We start from the raw sequence: 13,078 nt of genomic DNA on the forward strand, positions 1-13,078 counted from the left end.
TAAGCCACTCAGGTATCCTTTATTGCCATGAACTGTATACACACGTCTTTACAAGTTCATGCATTCTTGGTCGCCCTGGTGCGTTTCTTTTTGACTACAACGGGTTTCTGGCTCTTCAGGATGGCGCTGGCACGACGGAGTGCAGGCTGCAAAACATCAAATCAAATCATTAGCTCAACTGAACACTTGCATTTATCTACTACTGAGCTGCTACTGCACCTTTCAGATTCCTGATTTGAGGCTGACCCGGACTGTGTGCTCTCCCGAAATGGGGATTTCCCCCGGGTGCTCTGGTCTCCTCCCATATTTAGTGGTGGCATCAGTTTTATAGCATGGAAACAGGCCATTTAGCTCCAGTTGTCTGTGCTGATCATGTTGCCTACATGAGCTCCTGTTTGCCTGGGTTTGGCAACTTAGGTGTACCATGAGATCTCTCATTGCCACAGTCAGAGATTCCCACCTGCTTCAAAAGGGCTTCATGTGCCCAAGAAGAGCAGAGTGAGCTGCCTCAACGACTATCGTCCAGTAGCACCAACTCCTACTGTGATTAAATATTTTGAGGTTGGTCGGTCATGTTCAGCATTAACATGTACCTAAGTTAAGGACTGGACCCACATCAATTCATAATCGCTCCACAGCAGACACACTCACTGGCTCTCAACTCAGCTCTAGATCACCGAGAAAGCAGCAACTCATACATATGGTTCCTCTTCATAGACTACATCTCAGCCTTCAACACCAATATTCCCTCAGTGCTGGTCAACAAGCTCCAAACCCTGGGCCTCTGCAACGGGATTGTTGACTTTCTCTTTGGAAGTCGACAGTCAATACAAATTGGAAACTGTCTTTTTCTCACTGACGATCAACATAGGCTCACCTTAGGTCACCTATTTAGCCTACTGCTTTACACCCATGACTGGCCAGGCACAATTCAAATGCTCTCTACAAATTTGCCAATGACACCAGTGTTGTTGCAGAATCAGATAGCAATGAAAAAGTGGACTGGTGGGAGATAATCAACTCGTTGAGTGGTGTCACAACAATCTTGCCTTCCAAAACCAAGGAGGTGACCGTGGACTTCAGGAAGAATTCAGGGGAACACGATCCAGCCCTCATAGTGGGGTCAGGAATGGAGAAGGTCAAAAATTTCCAATTCCTGGGTGTCAACATTTCAAAGTATGTGCTGGAGCCTCCATGTTGATTCACTCATGAAGGCAGCTCATCAGCAGCGATAGTTTGTGAGGAGTTTGAGGAGATTCAGTACATCACTGAAGTCTCAAATTTCTACAGGTGTACAGTGGAGAACATTCTGTCTGGCACAGTAATGCTCAGGACAAGAAACTCAAGGGTTGTTAACTCAGCCTGCAACATCACAGGTACCAGTCTTTACTACATTGAGGATATCTGCAAGAGGTGGTGTCTTAAAAAAGCAGCCTCTATCCATCAAGGAAAAGGTTCAGGAGCCTGAAAATAGGCACTCAGCGGCACAAGGACAGCTTCTTACCCTCCGCCATCAGATTCCTGAATGAACTAGACACTGCCCTACTTTGAGATTTTTTTTGCACTATTTTTATTTACAAGTATGCGCTGTGCAAATTACAACTGCATATACGCCTGTGGTCCCATAATTATTTAGTTACCACAAGCAAATCCACAGCAATTTAGAAAGTGATTGCAAGCTATAGGAAATTGTTTATACCTAAACTGATGTGACTGGCCCACTCTCTTCCCACAGCCCAATGATCCCACTGCCCTGCCCTCTGATCCCTACTGACAAATAAAAAGTTTACAGTATCCCATATCGCACAACATCCACATCACATAATTTCACAGGACGTATCGTGGACATTTAGCAGCGCATACCTGTTTATATAAACGTTTGCACTTATGTTGCTGCAAAATAAATTTTACAACATGTTCATGACAATAAATTCTGATTCTGATGCATTTTAAATCTTACAATTGCACCCACCTCTTCCACTTCCTCTGGCAGCTTGTTCCTTATACCAATCAGTGTGTGAGAAAGAGGTCCCTCTGAGCCCTTTTAAATCTTTCTCCTCTCACCTTAAACCCAACCCCTCCAATTTTCGACTCCTGGGTAAAAGACTGACCAATCATCTTATCTATACTCCTAATTATTTTATATCTCTACAAGGTCATCCCTCAATATCTCACATTACATGGAGAAAAGTCCCAGCCTATCTAACCCCTCCTTCATACCCAAATCCTGGTAACATTGTGAAACTTATTGCCAACTATATGAACTGGCATCTGCAAACTGCCCTGTGTCAATGAAAGGAAGAATACTAGGGGAGTTGATGAGAATGTGGGAGAACAAAATAAGCCATTGTAATATTGGATTAATGTAAAATGACTAATGATAGTTGACATAGACTCAGGGTCCATCCTGTATTGTCTGACAATGACAAAAGCACTGAAAGGTTGGAGAATGATTCAGCAGATGCAGACACATGACAGATTCATTGGGTAGATATGGATGCCATACAGGAGATGAACTGTAATGAAAACTTACTGGTAAGTGGCATTCTCAAAACTGGAGGCAAGTCTGCAGAGTGGGCAAAAATAAATGGTTAACATTTCAGCTCATGAAGGGTTCTGACTCAAAACATGAACCATTCATTTTACTCCCAGAACGGCTGCCTGACCCAAGGAGTTCCTCCAGCAGATTTTTTTTTTGATCCAGCAACTCAAAACTGCTCTACACCCAAAAATTAAAGGGAGAGGCTGGATGCCAAACCAGTGTAATGATAGCCTCTTTGCAAGTTTAAAAAAAAATCAGTTCTCACTCAATAATCTTTTGGATGATATAGGGAACAAAGGAAGAATGCAAATTCCCACCTCAAACAGTGTGTTGTCACTGAACCACAACACAAATCATAACTTACAGGAAGGGACAATAGTACAGGACAGGCACACAACTAGTGCCAGTAATCTAGGGAATATGCAACAGTACAAACCTCTCATTCTTAGTTGGAGAAAAAAAAATGACAATAAGCCATTGAACTGTTCACCATTAGGGCAGCAGCTCACGTCCAAGCTAACAACAAATTCTCATACCATGCGGAGATCCTTCCGATAGTTGTTCTTACTGATGATGTGACGCAGACTGTTCAGGGTAGCACGACCATTCTTATTGATGGTGATCCTTTCATAGCACGTTGCTGGTTTCCTTTGACCTAAATCATAAACATATAAAACCATTTAGTGAACTGAACATGAAGAACAAGCATCAAGGGGAGTCACGTGATGGAGTAGTGGCCAGAAGGGGAACTCCAGCCCTCTCCAGAAAAGTTTTTAAAAAAAGAGAAAAAACAAAGGCACAAACATAAAAACCATTACAAAGTGAAAGTGAAACTGTGGAGAAAATGGCAGCGATAAATAAGAAATCAAAGAAACAACAGATGACCAACCCAGAGGAAGAAGACCAACACCAAGACACTTTTAATAAAAATAAGAAGAACAAAAATACCCAACAAAATAAAATAAACAACCCAACAAGAAAACCAGAAGAGACAGAGGTAAAGGACACAGATCCTGGAGTGGACTCAGAAGAGGAGGGAGAACACAGAGAAATGGAAGATGAAGGGAAGGGACAGTACATGGATATATATATTTCTTAAAGAATATATGGAAACAGTAAAAGAATGGCAGTCACAAGAATTCAGTGAAATAAAAAGAAGAATAAAAAGTGAATAGATTAGAGATGATCATGACAGATATAGGAAAAAGAGTGGACATGGTGGAAGAACGAGAAACAGCCATAGAAATGGAAGTAGATGACTTAAAAAAGAAATTAGAAGAATCTGATAAAAAAGTTAAAGTGACACAAGAGCTGTTAGCTCAGAAGATAGATATAATGGAAAATTATAATAGAAGAAACAAAATAAAGATAGTGGGCCTTAAGGAAGATGAAGAAGGCAAGAATATGAGAGAATTTATAAAAGAATGGATCCCCAGGGTCCTAGGAAGACCAGAACTACAGGAAGAAATCGAAATAGAAAGGGCACACAGAACATTAGCCCCTAAACCACAACAAAAACCAAGATCCATTCTAGTAAAATTCCTAAGATATACAACAAGAGAAAATATATTGGAGAAGACAATGAAAAAAATAAGAGAAGACAAAAAAACCACTGGAATACAAGGGTCAAAAATTTTTTTTCTATCCAGATACAAGTTTTGAACTCCTGAAGAAGAGGAAGGAGTTCAATGCAGCAAAAACGACCCTATGGAAAAAACGTTATAAATTTATGTTAAAATACCCAGCGGTACTTAAAATAGTTATTCCGGGGCAGTAAAGCAAACTATTCTCGGATCCGGAAGAAGCACGAAAATTTGCAGAACAACTACAAAACAGACAGATGAAGAGATGTAACAAGAACAAAATTGACAACAAACTATATGTATGTGTGCATGTATGTATATATATATATGTGTGTGTGTGTGTGTATATACATATATACACATATGTATATATATATATATATACACACGTGTGTGTATATTAAAAAATAGAGTTTAGGTAAGAACTAAGAAGGGGAAGAAGGGAAGTAAGGAGGGAATTAAGAGAGTGACCGTTATATATGAAGATTAAAATCTTTTCTGGGGGGGGCTGGGTGGAGAAGAATAACAGTCACTGCGAAATCAGTTGATGCTTGCGAGCGGATTCGCAAATCAAAAGGAAGAAACTTAAATTTACTGAAAAAAGAAAAAATTGATATAGCATTCGTACAAGAAACACATCTAACTGAAGTGGAACACAAGAAATTAAAGAGAGATTGGATAGGACATGTAACAGCAGCATCATATAATTCAAAAGCCAGAGGAGTAGCTATATTAATCAATAAAAATGTACCAATCAAAATAGAAGACGAAATAATAGATCCAGCAGGGAGATATGTAATGATAAAATGTCAGATATATTCAAAATTTTGGAATTTACTCAATGTATATTCACCTAATGAAGAAGATCAAAAATTTATGCAAGATATCTTTTTGAAGATAGCAGATACGCAAGGGAACATACTAATAGGAGGGGATTTTAACCTTAATTTGGACTCAAACATGGATAAAACTGGAAAAAAAACTAACAGAAAGAACAAAGTAACCAAATTTATAATTAAATCGATGCAAGAAATGCAACTTTTGGATATATGGAGGAAACAACACCCAAAGGAAAAGGAATATTCATATTATTCAGGTAGACATAAAACCTACTCAAGGATAGACCTATTCCTGTTATCAGTCCACATTCAAGGGAGAGTTAGGAAAGCGGAATATAAAGCTAGACTATTATCGGACCACTCACCCCTGTTATTGGCAATAGAGCTAGAGGGCATAGATGGAGATTAAACTCCCTGCTACTTAAAAGACAGGATTTTAGAGAATTAATTGAACGACAAATTAAAATGTACTTTGAAATAAATACGGAATCAGTGAAAGATAAGTTTATACTATGGGACGCAATGAAAGCGTTCATCAGAGGGCAAATAATAAATTATGTAACTAAGATGAAGAAGGACTACAATCGGGAAACATCAAATATAGAAAAAGAATTAGCAATAAAGGAAGATACAACTAAAAGAAGAGAATTGGCAGATAAAAAAAATATGAAACACTACAAACATACAAGGTGGAGAAGAACATAATGAAGACAAAACAGAAATATTATGAGCTAGGAGAAAAAAAACGCACAAAATTCTGCATATAATCCAACGGAGATCAATGAAAACTTCAGGGAATTCTACGAGCAACTATATCAAACTGAAAACGAAAGAAGAGAAAATAGATGAATTTCTAACTAAAATTGAACTACAGAAATTACAAAGAGGAGCAAAATAAATTAATAAAAACATTTGAAATAGAAGAATTATAGGAGATATTAAAAAAACTACCGAACAATAAAACACCAGGAGAGGATGGATTCCCAATAGAATTCTATAAAACATTTAAAGACTTATTAATTCCTCCCCTCCTGGAAGTAATCAACCAGATTGATAAAACACAAAGCATACCAGATTCATGCAAAACAGCAATAATTATAGTAATACCAAAGACAGGGAAAGATCCACTTGCACCAGCGTCATATAGACCAATATCTCTACTTAATACAGATTATAAGATAATAGCTAAACTATTAGCAAATTGATTGGCCGACTATGTACCAAAATAGTAAATCTAGACCAAACTGGATTTATTAAAAAAAGACGAACAACAGACAATATCTGTAAATTTATTAACTTAATTCATGCATTAGAAGGAAATAAAACTCCATCAGTAGCGGTTGCTTTAGATGCAGAGAAGGCCTTTGACAGAGTAGAATGGAATTATTTATTCAAAGTATTACAAAAATTCAGCCTACCAGAGAAATGTATTAATAGGATTAAAGCATTATATAAGGGGCCATTGGCGAAAGTGACAGTAAATGGATATATATCAAAACAATTTGACTTAAGCAGATCAACAAGGCAGGGATGCCCACTATCTCCCTCACTGTTCGCATTAGCTATAGAACCACTAGCAGAACTGATAAGAACAGAAAATAAAATAAGAGGGATAAAAATAAAAGAGGAGTATAAAATCAGTCTATTTGCAGATGATGTTATAATATACTTAACAGAACCAGAAATATCAATAAAAGAATTACATAGGAAATTGAAGGAATATGGAGAAGTATCGGGGTACAAGATCAACGCAAATAAAAGTGAAGCAATGCCAATGAATAATGCGGATTTCACAAAGTTTAAGAAAGAATCGCCATTTAGATGGCAAACACAAGCAATGCGATACCTAGGTATACAACTAAATAAAAACCTCGGCCATCTATATAAACTCAATTACCATCCATTAATGAAAAAATTACAAGACGACTTAGAGCATTGGAAAGACTTACCACTAACACTGATAGGAAGGATAAACTGTATTAAAATGAATATTTTCCCAAGGATACAATACCTATTTCAGTCATTACCAATACACCAAACAGAGAACTTCTTCAAGGAGTTAAAGAAAATAATAAGGAAATTCTTATGGAAAGGGGGGAAACCGAGGATAGCACTAGATAAATTAACAGAATGGTACAAACAAGGAGGCTTACAACTACCAAACTTTAAGAATTATTAGAGCCGCACAATTAAGATACCTATCAGATTTTTATCAAACAAGGGAAAAACCAGATTGGAGTAGATAAAATAGGGGAGAAGATATCTGAACATATACTATATAAATGGGATGAAAATTGGTGCAACGTAGGAATACACTGGTATTGCATCATCTGCTCAACATTTGGAAGAAGATTCATGTAGAAAGGAATAAAACAAGTTACCAACTACCAAAACTAATATTGACGCAAAATCAGCTAATCCCTTTCACAATAGATAACTTTTCCTTTAGAGAATGAGAGAGAAAAGGGATCAAAAGAATAGAAAATTATTTTTCAGGAAATAAATTATTATCCTTTGAACAAATGAAGGATAAATATAATATAACTCACGATACAATGTTTGCATACTACCAACTGAAAACCTACTTGAAGGACAAATTGGGAAACAGTCTGAGGTTACCAGAAGGAAGCAATTTTGAATATGTGATTACAGACACAATGATAATTAAAAAAATTTGTAACAAACATGTACATCAAACTGCAAGAAAAGGAGAACCTAAACAAAAATGGGAACAAGATCTAAACATAAAGATAAAGAATGAAACATGGGAGAAGCTATGCTCCGGAACTATGAGAAATACAATAAACACAAGGTTACACATGATACAATATAACTGGATACGCAGGCTATACATCACACCTCAAAAGTTAAATAAATGGGACCCAACAGTATCAGACAGATGATTTCGCTGTAAAAAAGGAAACGGGAACAACAATTCATGCAATTTGGACATGTGAGATAGTGGAAAAATTTTGGGAAGATCTAAACCAGATATTAAATAAAATCACAAAAAGCAATATACCAAAAAGCAATATACCAAAAAACCCAGAGATCTTCCTCCTAAGTAATATAAGAAACAAAGAATTTGGACTCGATTTGGATGGAGCGCAAAAAAAGATTTATGATAGCCCTAGCTGTAGCAAAAAAATGTATTATGTCAACCTGGAAATTAGAAGACAACTTGAGAATACAACAATGGTAACAACATTGTTTAATGGATTTAATGTATCTTATAGATTGAACTTCAAATAAATGGGGAAAGGATGGAGGGGGGGAAAAAAACCGACACTATATATTTAAGAAGAAGTGTCTGTATGTATCTTGGTCAATATGGTTTATAGTGTGAAATATAAAAAATTAAAAAAAAAGAACAAGCATCAATGTTCAGCCACACTTAAGTTAAAGAGCTAGCATAGAAAGTTCTATATAAGCCCATAAGAAGAAAGCCAAGAACAGCAAATCAGAGACCCAGACTCATGGGGTCATCTGACATTGATAAGATAGGAGTCTTTGGCTTGGCTTCGCGGACGAAGATTTATGGAGGGGGTAAATGTCCATGTCAGCCGCAGACTCGTTTGTGGCTGACAAGTCCGATGCGGGACAGGCAGACACGGTTGCAGCGGAAAATTGGTTGGTTGGGGTTGGGTTTTTCCTCCTTTGTCTTTTGTCAGTGAGGTGGGCTCTGCGGTCTTCTTCAAAGGAGGTTGCTGCCCGCCGAACTGTGAGGCACCAAGATGCACGGTTTGAGGCGATATCAGCCCACTGGCAGAGGTCAATGTGGCAGGCACCAAGAGATTTCTTTAGGCAGTCCTTGTACCTCTTCTTTGGAGCACCTGTCACGGTGGCCAGTGGAGAGCTCGCCATATAACACGATCTTGGGAAGGCAATGGTCCTCCATTCTGGAGACGTGACCAACCCAGCGCAGTTGGATCTTCAGCAGCGTGGATTCGATGCTGTCGGCCTCTGCCATCTCGAGTACTTCGATGTTAGGGATGAAGTCACTCCAATGAATGTTGAGGATGGAGCGGAGACAACGCTGGTGGAAGCGTTCTAGGAGCCGTAGGTGATGCCAGTAGAGGACCCATGATTCGGAGCCGAAAAGGACGTGGAGGGGGAGGACGTGGACCTGTCCTCGGGCCTGCGCAAAGGAGCTTTTAGGTGGAGTGCAGTGCGCGCAGTACTGGCCCCACCCTTTACACCCATGGTTCGTTTGCCGTGGCCAAGCAAGCTGGGACGTGGCAGCGAGGTCCTTGGGTCGTAGGAGTGGGCAGCCCCAGTCCGGGCACAGGGAAAGCAGCGGCGGCCCCGGCAGAGGGTAGGCAGCGGCGGCCCCAGTCCGGACACAGGGAAAGCAGCGGCAGCCTCGGCCCGGTCTGGGCAGTATGGACCGACCTAGTAGGAGAGGCAGACCCCTCCAGCCTGGGTAAGAAACCTGCATAGGAGAAGGCCACTCCGATAAGATAGGAGTGAAGCGCTTTTAAAACACATGGCCATTCTTCCACAGTTAAAGTATGGAGGAACAAACATGCACAATGCAGAGCCAAAATAAAAAAGGACACCACAGCAGAGTATTGAATGAGTGTAAATTAGTTATGTGTGCTTTTGTACATCTGACTGATAGCGTATGCTCTGGTCAATCTAAACCCATCTCCCAGGGGCTCCATAATAAAAGAGTCAGCCATCGGCCAAGCATGAGCCTGCTTTCCCATTCAATGAGATGATGGTTGATCTGGCTGTAGACTCAGATCCACCTATTGCCTGCTCCCCATAACCCCTAATTCCTATATTATTCAAAAACGTCTAGAATAGTTATTGATGCCACCTACACTGCTTTGCAACTCTCTGGGAGCAGTTCATTCTCAATCGGTTTTAAATTCAAATAGAGTTCTTGAGGCCACGCCTCCAATTCTAGTGTCTCTTGCCATCTCCCTGCTACTTTCTTAACTATTCAGTAAAAGTCTGAAAACCTGGACACCAGAAATCTGGACCACCCAAGAATCCAGACTTCTCGAAAACTCTTGGCTTTTGTGTGTGGCAACAAGCGATCATGCAGAAGTTGCAGAAATGCCAAACAAAAATATGTATTTTATATGAAAAAATCTTGCTAATGAACTATCAAAATTTACCTGTTTATTCTGCTTAAATTTGAATTTTAAAAGCACTGCCCAAGAATCCAGAAAATCTAGACCGACCCAATCCCTGAGCAGTCTGGATTTTAGGACTTCTACAAAATCTCCCCTCATTTTTCTAAACTACAATGACTAAAGTCCCAGTTGATTCAACATCTCCTCATAAGATAACCAAATCTCTGGAATCAACCTGGTAAACTCCACTGCACTGCCTCCAAAGCCAGTATATGCCTTCTGAAGTAAGGAGGCCAGGAGTGAGCCTAATGCTCCAGGCGGACCCTCAGATCCCTGTACAGTTGCTGAAGAACCTCCCTGCTCTTATTTGCTTTCTTGATTTCCAGCGACCCATGCAAACTTACTTCTTGTGATTCTGGTGCTGCTAGCCAAGGCTCTTTAAATACAATCAAGTATGGTTTAAATATGATTAGTGCTTCAGCCTTCATCAGACTTGCATTACAAATTCCAGAACCCTTCCATACCTTGCAAACATATTATTTTAAAGCCATGAATGTGGTTTGAGGCCTCTACTGAAGGAAATATTGATTTTATCTAATCTGTCATCAATTTGAATATTCTGGTCCTGGCAACATCATCTTAAAAGATGCAGTCACATCTTTCCTATTATGTGGCCAAAAATGAATGTAGTAGTCAAGCTCTGCTATCACAATTAATCAAAAGAAAGACAAAACATGAAATTTGAAAACAAGGTCTGGTACCTGCTCGCTTTTTGAGGACTATAACCACTCCTTTGCCATCAGCTGCTGGCTCTACACCCACTGTTTTACGGTGAATGAGGCCATTGTAACGGAAGGAATTTCTGGCCTTCAGGTTGTATGGCTCCTGTATTAAATGTCAAGGGTAGAATAAAACATTAGTGTAAAACTCTGCAAAAATTGTCATCAATTTGAATGCAGTTAAAACAGTAAAGTCAGGGATTCAATAACAAATAGATTCATTAAATAGTTTAAATTAAGGGCAAAGTGCCAAAACATTTTGGTTGATAATAAGGACTCTAGAAGCAAAATCAACCAAATAAGCCAATAAAAGACGCTTGTATAATTATTGTGGAAAACTGCAGATGAGAACGAAGCTGAAAGACATCAAAAATATAGCAAATGATAGGGCCCTGGAGCGTTCTTGAAAATTGACCTAGGATACAGGTATATAGTTCCCTGAAAGGTTGAAGATGTTTGACATGTCTGCCTTCATTGAATACAGGAGTTGGGACCACATGGAGTGTCATATGCAGTTCTAATTGCTCAACTCTTGAAAGAAAAGATCCATTGCCAGGACTGGAGGGCTTGTATTAAACAGAGAATTGAGGTAAAAACACACCGAAACACTGGAGGAACTCAGACGGTCTTTTTCAACATCAATAGGAGACAAGGATTTATTGCTGATGTTTCAGGACTGAGCCCTTCTTCAAGAAATAAGTAGAAGTTAGGACTTTTCTCCATGGAGTGTATAGAAGGATAAGGGGATAAAGTGAAAAGTGGAAAATGGATTGTTATTCAATCCCTTCAGCAAAGAGGAAATATATTTGTTAATATATTTTTTTAAATGTTCACAAAATGGTTCTCAAAATCATGACAGACAAGATAAGATGAATTGTTGGTTATTTCTCCCCTCCACCACCACCACCACCCCCCACCCCCCAAAGTTAGGAGATTCTAAGATAAGGGGGGGGGGGAAAAAACCTAAGGAGCACGTAATGGGTATGTGGAACAAGCTGCCAGAGGAAGAAGTGGGGTCGATTCTGCTGTTTAAAAACCATTTAGGTAGGTACAAAAGGATTGAAGGGAAGTCGCTCAGAGGCAACTTGGTCAGATAGACCACGTGGCCCAGGGGTGTGGGGGAACTCGCTGCACAGGCGGATGGAACGGTCCCGAGTGGGGAAGAGGGTCCCAGGGCCTCCTGGTGTGGGATCGAGGGGCCCGGGAGGCGGAGAAGGATCAAGGTGCGAGGTGGGGTAGGGGTGTCCTTGTACTCACCGTACTGTACGTTTGCTTGTTCCGTTTGATGAGGAAGCTGGAGCAGTTGCGGATGATCATCCATTGTAGGTGGGACGACATTCCGCGGCCTGTGCGGACACAGACGGGATCGGATCATGGTCCGGCCCCAAGCACCGCCCCGACCCCACATCCGGCCCTCAAACCCCAACATAGGCCCAATGTCCGCCCTCTCCCCAGGCCTGCGCCCGCCGCCCGTCCCTCAAACCCACCCCCGGGCCCGGTCCCGGGCCTGCTCCCGCCGCCCGTTCCCCTGCCTTCCCCGGTCGCCAGTCCCCCTACCCCCCCGGTCCCCCTACCCCCCCGGTCCCTCTTTCCCTCCCCTCCTCGGCCATTACCTCTTTCGCCAGCGCACGAGCAGAAAGAGCGAAGCCGGTGCGCGAGGCGCCTTATGACCCGCGTGTCCTCCGCCGTCCGCCTCACCGCCTGGGCAAGATTGTTATAGTCACACCATCCTGGCATTCCTCCATGTTTAATAAGAAAGACATTTCAAAGGTTCTTCCGCTAAATGACCAATTCTGTCGGAAGGCGCTTTGTCCGTTCATTCAGTTGACATTTAGCGGGGAACTATGTAGTTTCGAAGGCGGAGGGATACGAATAACACGCACTGGGATCGACGCTACACGTTGCTCCCGTGACGTCATGGGTCGGTGTCGTGCGGCGAGCGAGCGCAACGGGTAGGTGTCGCTGTTGCGTCGGTCGGAGTCGGGAGTGAACATCGGCTTGTGCACCTTCCCGGGGCCGGCGGCGTTAGGAGAGAGTTCCCGTCGTGGAGGCGGGTAACCAGGCCGGGTTCTAGGGAGAAGGAGGCTGGAGGGGAGGGGAGGGGGTAGAGAGGGAGGGAAGGTGGAGAGGAGGGGGATGAGCCAGGATGTTGGGGAGGGGAGGGGAGGGGGGGGATGAGCCAGGATGTTGGGGAGGGGAGGGGAGGGGGGGATGAGCCAGGGTGTTGGGGAGGGGAGGGGAGGGGAGGGGG

The 13,078-nt window shown here is 41.4% G+C and overlaps 2 protein-coding genes across 3 annotated transcripts in view; one reads left to right on the forward strand and one right to left on the reverse strand.

Moving 5' to 3' along the window:
• Nucleotides 1–12,538, reverse strand: rpl28 (ribosomal protein L28). The gene is made up of 5 exons (XM_069889448.1): nt 12,441–12,538; nt 12,085–12,173; nt 10,810–10,933; nt 3,079–3,197; nt 1–146 (listed from the first exon to the last, which is right to left on the reverse strand). Exons 2-5 carry the CDS (start codon nt 12,163–12,165, stop codon nt 57–59), a joined length of 414 nt encoding a protein of 137 aa, XP_069745549.1. The 5' UTR covers nt 12,166–12,173; nt 12,441–12,538; the 3' UTR covers nt 1–56.
• LOC138738694 (uncharacterized) overlaps nt 11,951–13,078 on the forward strand; it is a 16,172-nt gene continuing 15,044 nt past the window's right edge. The window contains exon 1 of one of the 2 annotated variants that reach the window (XM_069889417.1): nt 11,951–12,057. In XM_069889417.1, the coding sequence (XP_069745518.1) occupies nt 11,968–12,057 (90 nt within the window). In that variant the 5' untranslated portion in view covers nt 11,951–11,967. Of the gene's footprint in view, nt 12,058–12,788; nt 12,878–13,078 lie in introns of those variants that run through there. The other variant, XM_069889427.1, reaches the window with a different exon arrangement.

The sequence above is a fragment of the Narcine bancroftii genome, chromosome 1 (assembly GCF_036971445.1).
Source record: "Narcine bancroftii isolate sNarBan1 chromosome 1, sNarBan1.hap1, whole genome shotgun sequence".
Taxonomy (NCBI): domain Eukaryota; kingdom Metazoa; phylum Chordata; class Chondrichthyes; order Torpediniformes; family Narcinidae; genus Narcine; species Narcine bancroftii.